This window comes from Microtus ochrogaster, chromosome 5, assembly GCF_000317375.1.
Source record: "Microtus ochrogaster isolate Prairie Vole_2 chromosome 5, MicOch1.0, whole genome shotgun sequence".
In the NCBI taxonomy this organism is placed as follows: domain Eukaryota; kingdom Metazoa; phylum Chordata; class Mammalia; order Rodentia; family Cricetidae; genus Microtus; species Microtus ochrogaster.
This window is the reverse complement of record NC_022012.1, coordinates 76611730-76630140: the sequence shown is the minus strand read 5'-3', so window position 1 is coordinate 76630140 and position 18411 is coordinate 76611730. Positions and strand designations below refer to the sequence as shown.

Genomic DNA, 18411 nt, shown 5'->3' with positions numbered 1-18411 from the left:
AAGTGCTTATTCACTGAGCTGCCTCTCCATTTAGCACCCCCTCCCCTTTAAGCTATAGTCTTATGTAGCCCAGGCTGATTCTTAACAGAGAATGACCGTGAATTCTTGATCTTCCTGCCTCTATCTCCTGGATGCTGCAGGCATATGCCTGCCCTTTGGCTTGCTCTGAGTGGCTTAGGAAGCTCTGAAAGTCAGGATCAACAATTCTGCATGGTGTTCTAACAGGTTTCCCTAGGTGTCAGGAGGCGGGCTGCCTTCAGGGGAGGTGACATTGGAGCCTGGTGGGATGTCACTGTAGTGGTTGGTAAGAGGCATGCTGAATATGTCCATGAGCTTGGCCTCCATCCCTGGTACTACCAACAGTAGAGAAAAAGCCCTCAAACATGGACGGGGGAGAGGAAAGGAGGGAGGCAGAGTGGGGAGCCAAGCCTGCTCCCTCTGCACACTTGTTTGTGCATCAGAAAGGCACTGTCACTGAAGTGACCCAGCAGGGCAAAGAGGGCCTGGATGGGGTTGGAGTTTGTGTTTGGGCGTGTGTGGGTGTCTCTTAGACCAGGTGGCAACTGGTCTCTTAGTGTTTCCCTCATCCTCTGCAAAAGGTGGACAGCCACACTTTCTCTAGGTGGCTGCAGGATTACCTCAAGTGGCCATGAGTGGCCTGGGTCACAGGCAGTAAGAAAGGCTAGTGGCTGCTGTGGGAAGCGTTGTGAAGGCCTCTGAATTCCTGCCCCTCACTCTGGGTGTCCAGATTCCTCATTGGCTGCTCCTAGCCATGCCAGTGTTGCTGTTGGTTTGCTGCAGGGCCTATAGCTAGCTCCAGACCAGGAGAGGACTACACCACGATCCGAGCCTTGGGATCAGGACACTTTGCTGTGGGACTTGGTGCATGCAAGTCCTGGTTTCTCATGTGACAACTAAGCTGGGGCATGGGCCTCAACACCGAGCTGCAGGAAATGCACAGAATCTTGCAGGTGCCCCTGTCAAATGGGGATGTGTATGACAGACTTGTCAAGACAGATCCGATCCAAAGCCACAATGCTTTTATTCCCATCAGTGCTGCTGTAGGGCCTGACCCTTTACAATGAACAGTAGGGAAATGTAAGGGGGTGAGGCCAGAGGAGGCCATTCTTATAACCCATCACCCTCCCCCACACCCTCTGCACTCTCTCCACCTGCCTTATTCACTGTCGTCCCCCTCCCCAGGGAGGAGGGGTTCAGCAGAGGCTGGCTCTCTTGATGGCTCCCTAGGTAGGGTAGGAGGTGAAAGCAGGAGGCTGGGCCCAGTACAGCTCTTCCCAATCAGGCAGCAGACGGAGAGGGGTCACGGCTTGTTATGTCCTTGGTGACTGGTCCTGGGTAGTCAGTATCCTGCTGAGGCCTCATGGGGGTCCCTGCTGGCTCCGCCTCTCTTCTAGGGCTCTGCACACCCACATGGACACCACGGTGGCATTTCCATCATTGAACTGCACGATGAACGGGTGACCCTGTGGAGAAGAGCAGGAGGTGTGACAGCGGTCCCCAGGCTAGGGGCCTGGTGCTTAGGATGGAGCCCAATTGGCAGAGTCCTTGCCTACCTTAATGCAAAGCCCTGGGTTGGATCCCCAACACCATAGAAACTAGGTGTTCTGGTGTGTGGCTGCAATCCCAGAACTTGAGAGGCAGAGGCAGGAGAATCAGGTGGTCAAGATCATTCACGGCAAGTCTGAGCTACTTAAGACCTTGTTATAAAAAGACAGACAACCAGATCAAACAAAAAGACAGCTAGGCATCTCAGTATGCATTCCACGGTGTGTTCTAGCCTGGACCTGATTTCTCTTTTTTGGGAACCCTACGTGGTAAGGAAGGCAGGCTAGAATTGGTGCACGGTCTCAGCAGGTCACAGTGCTTGAAGGCAGCCTGGATGACCTGCTTGATCTTGGGGGCCCACATGGTGTTAGTGGAGAACTGACCCTGCAAAGCTGCCCTCTGATCGACACAGAAGAAGCCAGGAAGCATGAGACTTTCTCTAGGAAGCTCAAAGGTGCAGCTTGTCTTAACGCCGCCGTGCTCTGCCTGGTCCTTTCTCAGCTCAGTTTCACGACGTACTACTAGGCCAGGGCCTGGCCCCTGGGTGGCCAGCTTTCCGGTCCAGTTGCTGTCCAGAGAGCAAAGGATCATTTTGTCAGAGGCGGTGTCAGTCCCTGTTAGTCTCCTCCTTTGTCTCCTGCGCCCCTGCACGTGAAGCACAGTCCACAAACGAAGCGCACACCTCGCTCCAGGAGGAGGCGGTGGGCAGGAGGAGTGCTGAGGGGTTGAGGGCAGAGGGCTGGACTTCGGGAGGGATGCAGCTTTGTTTCCATGTGGCCCATCTCCTGGTCTAACCTACTTAAACCCACAGCCAGGCCAGGCTATATTTAGCAGGCATCCTCCCCTCTGTTCTGATACACTAAGACCAACATTCCCAATCTCAGGATGTTGTCTGGAGCTTCCAGGGAGGGGGGCCAGAAGCGATCAAGGACAAGCCACAGGGCTGTCAGAGTCACAATAGGAACAAGAGACTGGAAAGCGTCATTCCAGTAGCTTTCTTGACCAAACTTTGTAGCCGCCACGGAAAATGGGCCTGGGGAACTATAGTTTGTGAGCAGGCGATGAGGGATCCCTGATGCTCACCCCAAGCCCCTGCTTCTCTGCCCCCCAGCTGCCTCTTTCCTGCTTCCCCATTTTATCTGAGCCTCTCTCGGACTCTGTCCCTGTTGTCTTACAGGGCTTTAAGCTACTTTCCAGTTTACCTGGCTGTGACTTGTGGCTCTGGGAATGTGCTAAGCATCTCAGTGCCCAGCAATAACCTCAACACATCTTCTGCCCCATGGCTGGGCAGAATGTGGTTCTGCTGTGTCCTGACCCCAGCATCTACCAGGATCCACGGAGAACCGGGTAGAGCATGAGGAAGGGAAGGAAGGCACACTACCCAGGCCTCTCCAGCCTCTTTGGGAGCTTGTGTCCAATTGAGGACCCAAGGCTATGCCTAAAGCCTAGCTGGGCGCCATATTATCCCTTATGGCACTGCGGCGGGGGGTTCAGACATGAGTGTGGGACCCCAAGAAAGGGTATTGAAGTTAGGCTGGTGGGAACTATAGGTGGCACAGGTCTGGGTGGGGTGAGACAAGAGATACTCCATTTTGTCTTCCATATACTTTCCTGTTCACACTTGCCCAGCCCCTGCCTGCTTTCACTACGGCTGCCTAGAGAGAGAACGCTCTTCCTGAATTCCTGTGCATGCTCTTTTCTGGACTTGGGAGAGGCGACCTTGTGCCCTTCAGAAGAACAAAGACAGAAGCTGTGCTCAGGAGGACGGGCCCCTCCCCCAAAGCCCAGGGTAACACAGTGTCATTTTCCCAGAATGCCTGGTGACTTTGGGGCCATATGCTCCATCACGGGTATCATCTGTCTGAGAACAGGCAGTGTGGAACTGCAGGAGGGGAGTGGAGGCATTCCTCCTCAGCCCAGGAAGGGCTGATGGCTGCATGGCAGGCATCACTGCATGGGCGCCCTGTGTCTAAGGTCACAGAGCTGAACCTTTCTTCCCTCTGTCTCCAGAGTCCAACCCTTGGATCACACCACACGTTCTCTTTAGATGGGGTGGAAGGCATGGCACCTGCCTCAGAGCAGGGGGACTGATGACATCTGCCTGCTGATGTCAGCATCCCTGGCTCTCAGAGCTACAGGGCCCAGACCTTGAGGCCAAGGCAGAGGAACCATCAGAAACAGTGGCTAGCAGCAGCCGTAAACCCTGGCACTCCCTCCGAGGAGCTTGTCTGTCTTGCTCTCCCCAAAACACATTCCTGCTGTTTTTCCTGTGGCACACACTCTGCTCCGGGTGTCCTTGCCACCTGAGCACCTGGTCCTAACTCCAGTCTGGCCACCAGCTAGGGCAGGGCAGCAGTAGCCACAGAACACTCCAATGAAGTGGCTCGCGTTGAAGCTCGTGCACAGCTGGGGTGAATCTTGGGCTCACCTGCAGAGCTCACCCTTGCCCACCAGCGACACTAGGAGGGAGAGGAGAGCCAGGATCCCGAGTACACGGGCAAGACTGCCCTAGGCCTCTTGGTCATTCTCCAAATTAACAGAGTCCAACAAGTTGCTGGAAGCCTGCCAGACAGGACTGCCCAGTAGTTGGGGTGCCTGGAGAGGGCTCATTGGGAGTCTTTGGGCATCTTCCTGGAGGATTCTAGCCCCCCCCCATCTCAGCATTGAGGCTAGACTGTTCAGATCTACATGACCTCAGACCTGGGGAGCCACAGGGGGTGGGGCATGCTGGCTTCTAGAGAAGTTTCATTCTTATTTTGTTCAGGGATACTTTAATCTGTTTTAACAACTCAACTAATAAAAACAACCCGTGCTCAGCCTTGTTCAATAAAAGTACTACAATGAACACCCTGCATTATGATGTTGTTCTTCTGCAGGTCTTAGGGGCAAAGGCGGTCAACTTGTTCAGTCTGGGCACCTGTTGCTGCCTTCAGATATGCGGGCTGTGCGCTGCACTGGCTATCTGTAAACACCGGGAGCCGTGATGTCCCACTCTGACCTTACCTGAGGATAAAATCATGGGAGCACATCACCAGTGCCTAGGTGACATGGTGAGGTGGGGTGGCCAAGGCTGTGCTGACTGTCTCACGGCATCAGTCCTGAAGCCCTGAGCAGCTCCATCTGCACTCTGTGCTCGCCACAAGAGTTCCCCCTGGGCACTACTGTCAGTGGCCAAGTCTTAAAATAAAACTTTCCTGCTACTCCTTTAAAATATTAAACATTAATTTAATTTTGGTTATGTGCATACGTGTATGTCTGTGTGAGGGTACATGAGCATCATGAGTGCAGATGCCTGTGCAGTCCAGGAGAGGGCGTCTGATGCCCTGGAGGTGGAGTTACAGGTGGCTGTGAGCTGCCTATGTTAGGGCCAGGTCTGGCAGCACAGACCTACAAACCCAGCTATTTGGGAGGTTGAGGCAGGAGGATCACAAGTTCAAAGCTTATCTGGGTTACAGAGTGAGTTCGTGGCCGGCCTGGTTAAAAAGAGGGCCGAGGATACAGCTCACTGGTAGAGTGTTTGCCTGGCAAACACACAGTCCTAGGTTAAATAACCAGCAGCACACATGTACACACCCACGCCGCACCAACACACACCTCTGCCTTTTATATGAGCAGAAAATGCTCTCCTCTTCCCCTCCCTCCCTCTTGCCCGCCCCTTCCTCCTTTCTTCTGTAACACTGCTGAAATTATCTACTTAAAATTCAGGTTAAGAGTGCCAAAGATGTCTCACCAGTAACACCTCTTGCCTCACAAGCATGAGGGCTGAGTGTTCCCCAGAAACAATGTAACAAGGCCAGACATAGTGGGGCCTTAAACCAGAGCAGATGGGGTGGATATGGGTGGATAGGGCAGAGACAAAGTTCAGGCCAGTGAGAAGCTCTGGACCGCTCCTGAGGATGACACCTGCAGGTGTTCCCTGGGCTCTACACGCTACATCTGCACACACTGTAACATGGACACATTCAGACACACACACTTACAAACACAATTCAAATTAAAGACACGTGCAAACACTGAGTATTGCTATGCATTTAGTGCTTCCTCAAGTTTTGCTAAGTTAAGCTAAAAATGTAGGTGATCACTTAGATACTAGAATTAGGATGTAACTTCTTCCTTCCTTTTTTGAGAAAGAGTTTTTCTCTGAAGTCCTGGAACTTGCTCTGTAGACCAGGTTGACCTCAACTCAAATCTGCCTGCCTCTGTTTCCCGAGTGTTTGAATTAAAGTCGTGTGCCACCACTGTTTGGCTAGAATGTAATTTCTACACCAATGGATAGATCACGTACTCGACAGGCAAGGCAGTTATGCCTATGTTTTGTAAATGTGACCTGCGTGTGGGGAGCAGGCCGGAGTAGCCCCTGTGGAATACTGCAGAGGGTAACAGGCTGAGGAGTCAGCCCAGTGGTTAAGGCTTATGTCCATTTAAGACTTGGTCGGCACCATCTATTATCAAGCAACTCTTTGCATAAATGCTACATAAATTTGGAATTCTCAATTATTTCTCTTCTATATTTCTTTTGTTAATAAGGACAAAAGTGATAGAAAGGACCTGTGTCAGTGGGAGTGGTCTGTGCACCTAAGGGCACTGGCCGCTCTTGCAGACAACCTGAGTTTGGATCCTAGAACCCATGTCAGGTGGCTCACAACCGCCAGTACCTCCAGCGCAATTCCTCTGGCTTTCTTGCCACTTGCACTCAGGTGTCAATACCCCCTCTCCGACATGAACATAACTACTAATAGCAAAGCTAAACCTTTAAAAAAGAACAAGAAAGGCCTAAACTCAGACCTTGCATGTAACACAAAGGACTGAGAACAATCAGTTTCTGGGCGTGGTGGTGCACACCTTGAATTACTGAACTGGGGAGGCAGAGGCAGGTGAATCTCTGAGAGTTTGAGGCCTGGTTTACATACTGAGTTCTAGACCAGCCAGGGCTGCATAATAAGACCCCATCTTGAAGAAAGAAAAGAAAACGACCAGTTATTTTCCATTTAAAACTGTACTTCCTTTCTATAAAAAAGTCTATGAAAAAAGAAGCAAACTGGTTGAAAATTCAGATCATTTTATGGCCCGGCAGCAAATAAAAATCATCAACAGAATCTACTGTTAGCCTTGAGCAGTGTTTCCTAAACCACAACACAAGGAACTCGTGGTACTTAGCTATTCTGTTATTGATTCACTGTGCTTTGCAAGGTAAGGCTGAAGGAAATTAAATGTATAGAAGCCCAGCATGTGCTCTCTGCGGCTGTGAGCGGTGACCTGTGTGTTCTGAGGCAGTGTGGCTGGTCATGCGCAGGATGAATGACTGAGGGACACACTCTGTCCGGCTACGAGGGCTGCTTTCAGTGTGCCTGCCTCACTGTTAAGGAAGGCAGAGGGGCGACTTAGTCATCAGCACCGAGCTTTGTTCTTCCAGGAGGACCTGGATGCAGCCAAGCTCCCTGGGAAGGTGCCTGGGTTCCAGAGTCCTGGGACATTTTCGGTCATATTCATTCTCTTTGCCCCTCTCATTTTGGAGGGTCTCTGTAGCCCAGGGGCCTCTCTATACTTATTACATGCCAAGGACACCCCTGGACTTCTGATCCAGTCTCTCTTTCCCTTGTGCTGGGATGACAGACATATGCCACTGCGCTCAGTTTTATTTATGCTGGGGATGGCCTTCAGGGCTCACGCATGCTGGGCAGGCATTCTGCCCACTGAGCTACAGCCCCACCCTCTTTAGCACACGGCTATTTGGTGCCCTCGGAAAATAACAAAGCCTCAGCAACTTGACATCCACACTCATTACTCAAGAGCAAAGGGTCAGACTGCTTCTCACAATCTATGTAAAATATTTTGCTTTTTATTTATTGAGTCAGCTTGCTTCCAGATCTGTAGCTGCTGTGCAGTCTATGGCCGCTATGATTTAACATCCCACCTTAGACTGCGGATCTGGAAGTTAAACTGAAATTTGAACACTTGATTTTGATCTAGTCCCTCAAGGCTTCACTCAAGCCGATTGTTCTGGCTTGAAGACTTGTTTTTATTTTTGGGGTGTGTGTGTGTGCATGTGTGTGTATGTGTGTGTGCATGTGTGTACATGTGTGTGTGTGCATGTGTGTGCATGTGTGTGTGCATGTGTGTGTGTGCATGTGTGCACACACAGAGGCCAGAAGTGGAGTTCTACCACTCATCTTAGTTTTGGGACAGGGTCTCTCACTGCAGTGGAGCTAAAGCTGACAGTGAGCCCCAGGGATCTGGTTACCTCTGCTTCCCCAGTGTTGGGTCTACTGATACACAGGCCATGATGTCCAGCTTTTGTTTGGTAGGGGTGGGATGGGGTTCAATACAGGGTTTCTCTGTGTAGCCCTGGCCATCCTGGAACTCACTCTGTTGCCTGGCTGATCCTCCCACCTCTGCCTCCCGAGTGCTGGGACAGCTTTTGTGTGGGTGCTGGAATCTGAACCGAGGTCTTCGAGCTCATGCCACAGCACTTTCTCCACAGACCCTGAAGGCTTCACTGTAACCAGTGCAGCCTCTCCCGTTTCAATCGCAAACACAGCAGAAATGGCCAAGTATAAAAGGCCGAAGGAAGGGTAGTTCAGAAGGAAGCGCGGGGCCAGAACCAAGAGACAGCACCTATTAGCAAAACTGCACAGTGAGGATGAAACTGAACCTCGGCTCTGGAGTCAACCACACATGGACATACGGCCCTGCACACTGCAGCAGAGAACCCCGCAAGCTCATGCCAAGGACCTACGGAAAGGAATGAAAGAATAAAAAAGTAAGTCCAGAAATGCGGATATGTGGAATTTTTAAAAACAAAGGAGTGTGTGATACATTTAAAAATCTTTTTAAAAAGATTTTATTTCTATTTTATGTGCACTGGCATCTCACCTGCATGCATTTCTGTGTGAGGGCGCAGGACCCCCTGGAACTGGAGTTATACAGACAGTTGTGAGCGGCTGTGTGGGTGCTGGGAGCTGAACCTGGGTCCTCTGGAAGAGCAGTCAGTGCTTTTAACTGCTTAAGTCAACTCCGATCCCTACATTTAAAATCTTAAAAATGTAATTTTTCATTTTTTCTTTTCTTTTTTTCTTCTTATTTTTATTAAGTCCTTAGTTTATGTAGGATTTGCTTTAGTTAGCTGAGTAGCTTCCTGGGGTGGAACAGTTCATTTACCAGCCACACTGAAGTAAAGACACCCTGCCAACTGAGTGCTGGAACACCAATATTAAACACAGTAAAAGATATCACTCTGCCCATGGCCTTTCTGGAACACTCTCTGGGAAGCAATGTGTGATGTCACAGGGGCAGAGAGACCTGACATCCTATAAATTCAGTAAAGACATATGGGACAAGTTGCTCTTGGCTTCCTCTGTAGTTTGGTTACCTCTAAGATTTATGTTCATGGCGGAGGGGAAGAGAAAGAAACATCTTCTGGAGTAGATCTATAACCTCATCTTGTTTTTTAATAACATTAGGGATGGCGCCCTATGACATAATCCTGGAACAATTGCAGAGGAGCTCAGAAACTCAGTGGGAAGTTTTATATTTTGGCTTCGGAGCATTTTGTGGAGGCAGGGTCAGGTAGAGTGGGCCAGGGAAAGGAGCCAGGGAGCTTCAGAGAGTGAGTGTCAGCTGGTTTAATTTTCTGTGTCAACTCTGAAAATTAGATAAACAATGACAAACCAGGCTTTTTAAATGAACTTGTCACTTCTGGTTTTCTTGATACACGGTAGCATTTTTCAAGTCCTTGTAGCCTCAAAGACAGATTTAACCCCTGAGAGGGTAACCGAAGTGTTTGAAAGGCCTCACCTCTGAAAACAAAGGCTTCAGTCCAACTTCATGCCCCTTAAAAGAAAACCAAATTCTCCTTGAAATCTAGATACCCTCTCACCACACTAAGGAGACACTACCAGCAGGTGCGGGAGGGTGTGGGAGGGCGGAGAGGGCCTTGTGGGAGGGTGTGGAGGGCCTTAGCTCCCTCTTCCTCTTCCTGTCCTTGTCCTCTTGGCTCTCCAGGCCAAGTCAGCTCTTCAGCATAATCCCTCTGCTCTTACCCTCCTTTCCCAGTGTTCTAGAACACGGTCACGTGCACAGGTCCCCACCTCCTCTCCCCACACGGGAGCACAGACACTGTCTCATGGTTTCTCTGCCTCTGCCTCCTGAGTGCTGGGATTAAAGGCATGCACCACCACCACCCCACCACCCAGTCACAAATTTTTATTACGGTTATTTACTTATTTGTTCACTGTGTGTGTGAGCACGTGTGTACCCATGCTACATCATGTCTGTGGATATCAGTTTTCTCTGTCTACCATGTGTGTCCCAGAGACTGAACTTAGGACATTAGGCTTGGTGTTAAATGCTTTTACTCACCGAGTCAACTCGCCAGTCCCAGATTAGTGGGCCTCTCTGCCTACATTGCCTTTGCTCTAGAGGCAGTTCTTTCATGACATGGCCTAAGCACGCTTTGCAGAGACTGTTTACGGGCAGTGGCATCTGGGCAGGTGATCCTTCCGCAGAATGTCGTCAAGTCCATTCTCACAGCTATCCAGGAAGACACTAAGCACCACTGCTCCTCTGCTCCATTTGTTTGTAAGAAAACTAGGCTCAGGCAAGTTAATTGGTTTGGCCAAGGTGTGCATGGGATTGGAAGTGGAGGGGCTTCAAACCCGTGCCTTTTGTTTTAACACAGTGGATGTAGCAGCAGCACATGGCTCAAAACAGGCCTAGGGCCCTGGCCAAGGCTCCATCAGGAAGTTGTATCAGCAAGGCCTGGCTCAACACTTGAAAGGCAGAGGAAGAATGAGTTTCAGGCCAGTCTGGGATACATAAGGAGCTCCTGAGTTATATAGCTAAAACCGGACAAAGAAAAAATGAATGAATGATGGGAATGAATGAATGCTAACTTCTTTTATAGGCAGAGCTTCTACACTTTGAGGTGGTGATGCTTCGAGCTCAAATCTCATTGGCTGGTGCCTATCCTCAGTTTCCTGGTTCCCTACCACTCTTGCTTGACATCCTACAACCTGTAGAAAGAACTCCCCCCCCCCCACACACACACCCCAAAGTTGCAGATGCCTTGTCTGCCATAGAAACAATGTTATTGTAGGTGCCATGAAGCGATCTGGTCCTCCTGCCTCTGCCTCATCCTTGATTCCGAGACTGTTCTGGTCACTGGGGGGAGAGCTCCTCCTCCAAAGAGCCCACACTTTCAAATCATTTCTGATGGCAGCCGATGATCTGGAGAGGGCTCCAGAGTATGTACCCAGCCTCCCACTGTTTAAAGCTGTATCCGGGCTGTGCGAGGAAGCAGGGAACAAGCCAGCTATGGGTCCCAGGCCTGTTTTGTTCTGTGAACACTGTCTCCTATAAAATATAGGAACAGCCCCACACCCATGTCACAAGGAGATGGTGGGAAAGTCAGTGCAAGCTGTCCCAGGCTAAGCCTGTGGTCATGACATCAAGAGGCCTCAGTTCTGAAGCGCCTATCACAGTCTTCTTCAAGGAAACTCACTACACCCAACACCCATGCAGAGTGTGGTAGACACTAGGCCAGTTTTTGACATGACTTGCTGACCTTACAGAGGTGCACAGGTAAGGGGGTCTGAGATTCTGTTTTCTAGGTACGAAGGCCCTCATCACTTGGAGGCACAGCCTTATCCTTGGAGTAACAGCCCTAAAGAACCAACTTGTTCTCCATGTGAAACAAGGCCAAACTGACTTCTCCTGGGCTCAGCCGCCCATGTGAGAAAAGCACAAAATAGAAACAAGGCATCCAACTGTTGCACTCACCAACAGCCTACAGACAAGACGGCAGCATCCTCAGACAGCATTTCAAGTACAGTTTATTAGTGTGTGATATGAAAAGGGTATTTTTATTGCATGATATAATGCAATGGGACCTTGGGCGCTCTGTGGAAAGACCTCACACTCAGAAGTGTAATGAACCCATAGTCCCAAAAACATTATACTGTACATTAACCTATCATTAATGGCACATTAGGGCTAGGGGCATTGCACGCTTGCTGGTCAGGGCTCCATCAGGACAGTGTTGAGAAAACCACAGAGTCTTCCCAGGCTTAAAACAAATAGAGAAAATAAATATTCCTGATGTCTACAGGCAGCTTTAAAGCAAGTTCAGTCCCAGCTCTGCCTTGCAATTTCAAAGCCTGCTTTTTGAAAAAAAGGAAGTTAGACACTGAACAAAGAAAATGGTTGTGTTGCTGTGTACCCCAGCTAGTGGCTACACAGCCTCAGTGCTGGCTCAGCAAGGGCCAGAGAGAGAACAGCTCTGTTAGTGTGAAAACTGCCTGAAGAGGGGACACAGACCTTACAGGGTGGGAAGGGACCTTGGCAGCCATGGGTCCATTCTCTCATTTTCCAGTCCGGGAAATCAGGCTCAGAAGTGTGAAAAGTGGTAGCACAGCCAAGTAGAGAAACGGCAAATGATGTAAAAACAAAACAAACAAACAAACAACAACAACAACAAAAACAACTGGCCAACAAACATGAGAAAAAAAACTGTTCAATCTCAAACTTAATAAAAGAAATGCCAATCAAAGAACAAATAGACAATTTGCCACTGATCAGATGGCTGTAATTTATATCAGATGAGGCAAGGAAACTGACTTTACATATCCAGCTTTAAAATGTATATAAAGTAATTGTCTTAAAATTAAATATATGTATGTATGTATATGGGCATATGCCATGGCATGGGTGAGGAGCTCAGAGGAAAGCCTGCTGGAGTTGGTTTTCTCCTTATCCCATGTGGGTCTCAGGTAGTCTGGTTTGGCAACAATCACCTTTACCCAGTCTGAGAGTCATGGTCTTAATTGTAAAAATACAGTAACAGTTAACATGTTCTAGGACAGAGTTTTGGTTAAATAAACAGCACAGCCACATCATGGAAAGCCAAGTATTCACTATGAGGATACTGAAGAAAAAGAAGAGTGAGAACTTCTACAGGATGTAGGAGGATCCAGAAGACAGGAACTACCAAAGAGCAAAGGGAAGAAGGAAAAGAATCCAAGGCTGAGGACAGACGCTGGAGGTCAGCTTTGGGGATGGGCTGGGCCCCAGGAAGAGGGCAGAGCCTGGCTTCTTCTTGTACAGGGTGAGGGATTAACAATTTACAATCTAGTTCTGGAGCCTTACTTGGGAATCCAGCCCTTCCCATCTCCTGTGCACTTTCTCTTTCTGTTGCTCCTTGATTGTTCTTTCACCAAACGTCAAGAGTGAGTTGGTCACAAGGATCCTTTCCAGCAAGGTGGAAACTCAGTCTCCACAGGACATTACACCTCCTTCTAGGTGGCCCGCTACTGAGCTCCCTTCAACACCCAGGACATAGTTCCTTCTAGGTGGCCCTCCTATTGACCTTCCTTTAACAGAGATCAATCATTTATAGCCTAAAGGGATTCTTCCCGACTCAGGGCTGCTTCCCAGGCACTTTCAGAATCACCCAGCAGTGATGGAGGATGGAGGACATGGAAGCTGGGCAAGGCTAGGACTCTGACTTTGGCTGAAGTGCAATCCGATTTCTTTCTGGAAACATCTGTCTCCTTAACATAAATAAGGAGAGGACGTAAGGACCAAAGGCTACACACTGTTTGTATAAACAGTGTTTAGGAAAGCACAGTGTTAGGCAGGAGAGTCTGGCAGCCCCTGATGTGCTGAGAGCTAAGTGGCCTCCTCATCTCTCCATCTTTCCATCTTCTTGATATATCTGGGTGAGAGACTTGGCGGCAGCAAGCTGAAATGCTGGATTTTGTTTGTCCTAGGGTCTGCCAGCACACACGGTAATTAAAATGTTGATTAGTAAACAGTTTCAACATATGACAGACAATGCGGCTAAAGCCTACAGTTAGGTCAATAAGTGATTTAGACTTGCCATTTAAAAAAAATCTCATTTAAATTTTGCATACATTAATCACTACCACACTTCAAGGTTCTGATATCCACCTGACTACAATATTAAAATAAAACTTGCTGCCCCAGGGAAATCCTACTTATTCTTAATTGTTTCCAGGCTTTGATGGGCTTTTAATCTAAGATTAATTTATGCAATTTTAAATAACTCTTCTTATGATTAATAAGCTTGAAAATTAAAAGGAGTCTAAAGCAATTATAATGAGCATTTGGTCATAACCTCATTAGATGAAGGAGTGAAGGGTACAGCTTTGGAATTCTTACAAGACTACAATTTAAGGTTACTTTTAGAGAAGTCAAACACAGCCCCTGCAATTGCAAAGGCAGGTTAGCAGGGGTCAGTGTTAAAATGATGGCCAGCGAGATTAGCATAGTAATGATGTTCCCTGACAGAAGGAAAGGACACTGAGAAAAGCAGAGACAAATGGCATGCCGCCAAAAGGCTACAGGCTTGGAGCTGCGTTTCTGGTCCTCTTGGTTAGACTTTCGAGGGATTTGGAAAGAGGTAGAAGGTCAGGATGGATTTTGCTCGATGATCAGTTTTAGGCTCCTCCACTCCAGCCAGCAAAACCCTGCCCTATGTCCCTCTTGCTGGCTGCCAAGTGGCTGTCTGTCCAGCCACTCCTCTGCTGATGATCAGCGGGGCATCCTGCTTTACGTTCACTCTGGAAAGGTCCTCCCAGGTGGGCTCGGTCTATCTTTCACACTACAGCATATAGAGTGTAATGGAACACTCCGTTTCCCACATGCCAAGGTGGGCTCCTTGCTGCCCTGTTACCTCTGGACTCAGCCTGCTCCGTTTTCTCTTCATGAAATGTCTTCCCTCAGTCCTTTAACAGCAATGGTGACGACGATGACGAGTGGGCACTATTTATCGAGCACTCACTGTATGTCTGGCTATGCTAAGCAAGGAACATATCTTTTTTTTTTTATTTTAATCTCACCCAAAAGTGACACTTTGGGCTAGGGAGCCTGCACAGTTGGCAAAGTGCTTGCTGCACACGAGGATGCGCTTTCCATCCCCAGAATTCCCGGGTGTGGAGCGCACGCTTGTAATCCCAACGCTGAGGAAGCAGGAGGCGGGCGGCAGGCAGAGAGATCCCTGAGATGTTAAGCCCCAGGCTAGTGAGGTACCCTGTCTCATAAAAAACCAAGTAACAAAAAATCCAAGTGCTTTGGTTAGGGTTTCTATTGCAGCGATAAAGCATCATGACCAAAGCAAGCTGGCAAGGGTAGGGTTATCTGGTTTACTCTTTCACATCCCTGTTAATCACTGAAGGAAGTCAAAACAGAAACTCACACAGGGCAGGAACCTGGAGGCAGGAACTGATGCATAGGCCTTTGAGGGGAGCTGCTTACTGACTTGCTTTCATGATTTGGTCAGCCTGCTTTCTTATAGAACCCAGGACCACCAACCCAGATGTGGCCCCATCCACAATGGGCTGGACCCTCCCACGTCAAACACTAATTAAGAAAATGCCCCAGTGGCTTGTGTACAGTCTGAACTTATGAAGGAATTTTCTCAACTAAAGTTGCCTCCTCTCTGATGACCCTAGCTTGTGTCTAACATGGATACCAAGGTTGACAGCTCCTCAGAAATGAAACCTGGGATTGAAATCTGGTCTCCACATGCACAATCATACACACAGATATGCACACACACACACACACACACACACACACACACAGTCATGCTTTGTGGACTCAGGCAGGCAGGGAAGGAGGGTAGGGGTGCAGGGGTGGGGGGAGTTGCACTCTGCTGCTCCACTACTTTCTAATTTCTGAACTTAGGTTGACTTTTCTATCTGAGAGGCTGAGACAGAACAGCACATTCTCCCTGACCACTGTGCCTCCTCGGCCCACCACCCTGACATCATACTCAAGAAGGGAGTACTCAGTTGTCCTGATTCTCCGAATGTCACCAATGGTGTGCCTTGGCTGATCCTGAGGACACTGACAGTTCTGATGTTCTTTCTGCACCTGGACACACACCTCACTGCTTCTCTTGGCGATTTCCTCCTACCACAGGCTCATTACAGCCCAGTGCTGATAGGAACAGACACAAAAGAGTCAGGATTGCCATCAGTGGGAGGCAACAGCACATCAGTCCCTGCCAGAGAGACCACCAAACCAGCAGATGTTGACTGCAAATGTCCCATATATCTGTGCTTGTTGCAAGCCCAAGAAGCTCCCAACTTGTCGGGCGGTGGTGGCGCACGCCTTTAATCCCAGCACTCGGGAGGCAGAGGCAGGCGGATCTCTGTGAGTTCGAGACCAGCCTGGTCTACAAGAGCTAGTTCCAGGACAGGCTCCAAAGCCACAGAGAAACCCTGTCTCGAAAAACTAAAAAAAAAAAAAAAAAAAAGCTCCCAACTGGAGATGCCCAGGTATCTTAGATGAGAAAATCAGAACCCAATGAGGCTGTATGAGTCAGTCCTACACATGTCAAGCAATTAACAGTTTACAATCATCCTTTCATAAACTTATGCTGGAAGTTCACAGCAAAATGTGACCCTGTGACATGGGCATTAGCGTTTCAATTGAAATTTATTATTGTTGGTATTATACTATTTTCACGACAGTTTTGCATGTAGCTCAGGCTAGCCACAACTTGCTATATAGCCTTGGGTAACTTTGACCTTCTTGATCCTCCTATCTCCATTGCCTGAGTGCTGGGATCAAAACCTAGGGTCTTGTACTTGCTGGACAGGCACTGTGCCAACTGAGTTACATGCCAGTCCCACCTCTCTCAGTTTACAGGTAAAGGCACGGGCTAACTAAACAGATGGGGCTTCCCCCACTTTCCTAGGGGTAGTGCCTGTACCGGAAACCCTGATTTGGATGTCTAAACCAGGCTGCTTGTCTCACGAACAAGAGGGAGGCCACAAGATGTGACCCCACCCACTCTTTCGTTCACAAGCCTCTCAAAGCTCTTGCCACAGTTTGGCATCTACAGGGTCTCACGTATCTCAAGCTGGAGCTCACTATGTCACTGAGGGTGACCTATGTTCTGCATCCTCTCTGTCTCTATTTAAAGTGGTGGGATTACAGGTGTGTGCCACCACGCCCCGCTCTCCAGAGGTTTCCTTGTTTGTTGTGTTTGTTAACCATTTCTTTAACAGAGACTACTAAAGACCCTCCAGTGCCTTTTCTGGGACAGCTGCAGGGGATGCAATGGCTGAACTCAGCACAGCATTGCCCCTGCCTTCTCTTACACCCATGCAGCTCAAGTGGCTGGCTTGGAGCTGTCTGTCCCCATGCTTCGGGAGACAAGACTAGAAGCCACATCCCAACGAAAGCTAACGTGTGGCTTCTTCCACGGAGAAGTTTTGACACAAGAAAATGTCAGCTGCTTCAAGCAATGCCCCCAGGCTTGACTCCTTTGCTTGGTGGCTGGGCTCAGGAAGTGAAGACACCACACTGTCTACTGCCCACACTCGGGGCACTTTAATCCATATCTGCACATAGTACCTGCTCAGTAAAGGTAGCTGAGTTGTGGAAGCCTCTCCGCGGGGAACCAGGTGTCCGGAAGCTAATTATTTCCATAACGGTAACTGGGATCGGGAGTGGGAGCGTTGTGACCAGAGAACTAGCAGGGCGAACTCTGCTCTCAGTTTTGTTTTGTTTTGTTTTGTTTTTTTGGCACAGGTTGCCAAAACCAACGAACAATAAAACCTTCAGGTGCTCTTGGCATCCCTTTAGATAACCACTTAGCAGATCTGGTTCAAGCAGGCTGTGGCTGCGGCTGCGCATGCGCACACCTGCTTGTGCGCTCCCTCAGCATCCTGCGGACACGGAACGGTACAGGACCATGGCAGTGATCTGGGCAAAGAGACCGGAGGCTGCGCAGGCACCGTTTTATCATCTTATACATTTCTTTGTAGAATATTTATACTTCACTTGGCTGAAACCCTCAAAACCGCGGTAACACCCCGCTGCCTACGAGGAGACACAGCTCTGAGGTAGGACACAGCTCGGTCCTGTGCTCCTCCCTGTGAGGGACTCCAGGCGAGTGGTGAACCTCTCTGAGGCTGCTTTATGCATTACCACCGTGGAAATAGGAGTAAGCCTTCGTATCCACATGAAGGTAAAAATGAGATAACGATGTTGGAGAACTCTCTCTCCCCTTCCTAAAAGATGTCATTGGCTTGGAATGACTTCTTTTTCAGATCTTGTTGTTATAAGCCAGGGCCTCTGTGTCACTGTGGCTATCTTGGACTCGTGGGCTCAAGGGAGCCTTCCATCTTGGCCTCTTAAACAGCTGTGGCTGCAAACTATGCAAATAAATACACAGTTATTTCTTAGGCCGCCACATACACATTCTATCAGATGCATCACAGTCACAAAGTTCTGTGTAATCATGACATCATGTCTGCCAAGCTGCTCCTGAGAAAATAAGCTAAGGTAGCACCTCTGGCCAGTGTGGATATCAGAGCGTGGGACTCTCCCTTAGGAGCCAAGCTGTGTTTCACATGGGTGTGTAGGTAGTGATGGATGCATGAAATACCCGTCCTGTCCTGTGGGGCCTGGTCACACGCCACTCCACTCACCGAGTCTCCCCAGATACCCAGGGCCAAGGGAAACTCTTCTTAGAACTCACTTTACCCACCAATAAATTCCTAGTACTCCAATTCGGTAGCGATTTGCTGAGTGTTGGTCAGGCTGGGCTAAAGATCTGAGCAGGGTGATAAATGGGTCTTATCTGTGCTCTAGGAACTGTGATCTGGTCCATGACTATCACCAGCTACAGTGGGAAGATAACATGCTAGAGAAAGCCATCTTCTTCTCTGCAGCAGCCTAGAAGGCAGCAGGGGCTGAATGTGGGTGGCTGAGTGAGAAGCCACCATGTGACTGGGGAGTGGGCTGTGGCAGAGCACAGGGCAATGCTCCAGACACTCAGAGACTTCCAGAACCAGGCAGCTGAGGCAAGGG

General features: G+C 49.1%; 1 protein-coding gene across 5 annotated transcripts in view; it reads right to left on the bottom strand.

Moving 5' to 3' along the window:
* Nucleotides 1-1023: 1023 nt before the first annotated feature.
* Map2k5 (mitogen-activated protein kinase kinase 5) overlaps nt 1024-18411 on the bottom strand; it is a 237834-nt gene continuing 220446 nt past the window's right edge. For 3 of the 5 annotated variants that reach the window (XM_026778920.1, XM_026778921.1, XM_026778923.1), the window contains 2 exons: nt 8182-8298; nt 1466-1484 (listed from right to left, as the gene is read on the bottom strand). In XM_026778920.1, the coding sequence (XP_026634721.1) occupies nt 8185-8298 (114 nt within the window). In that variant the 3' untranslated portion in view covers nt 1466-1484; nt 8182-8184. Of the gene's footprint in view, nt 1485-8181; nt 8299-18411 lie in introns of all 5 variants that reach the window. The other 2 variants (XM_005347788.2, XM_026778922.1) reach the window with 1 other exon arrangement.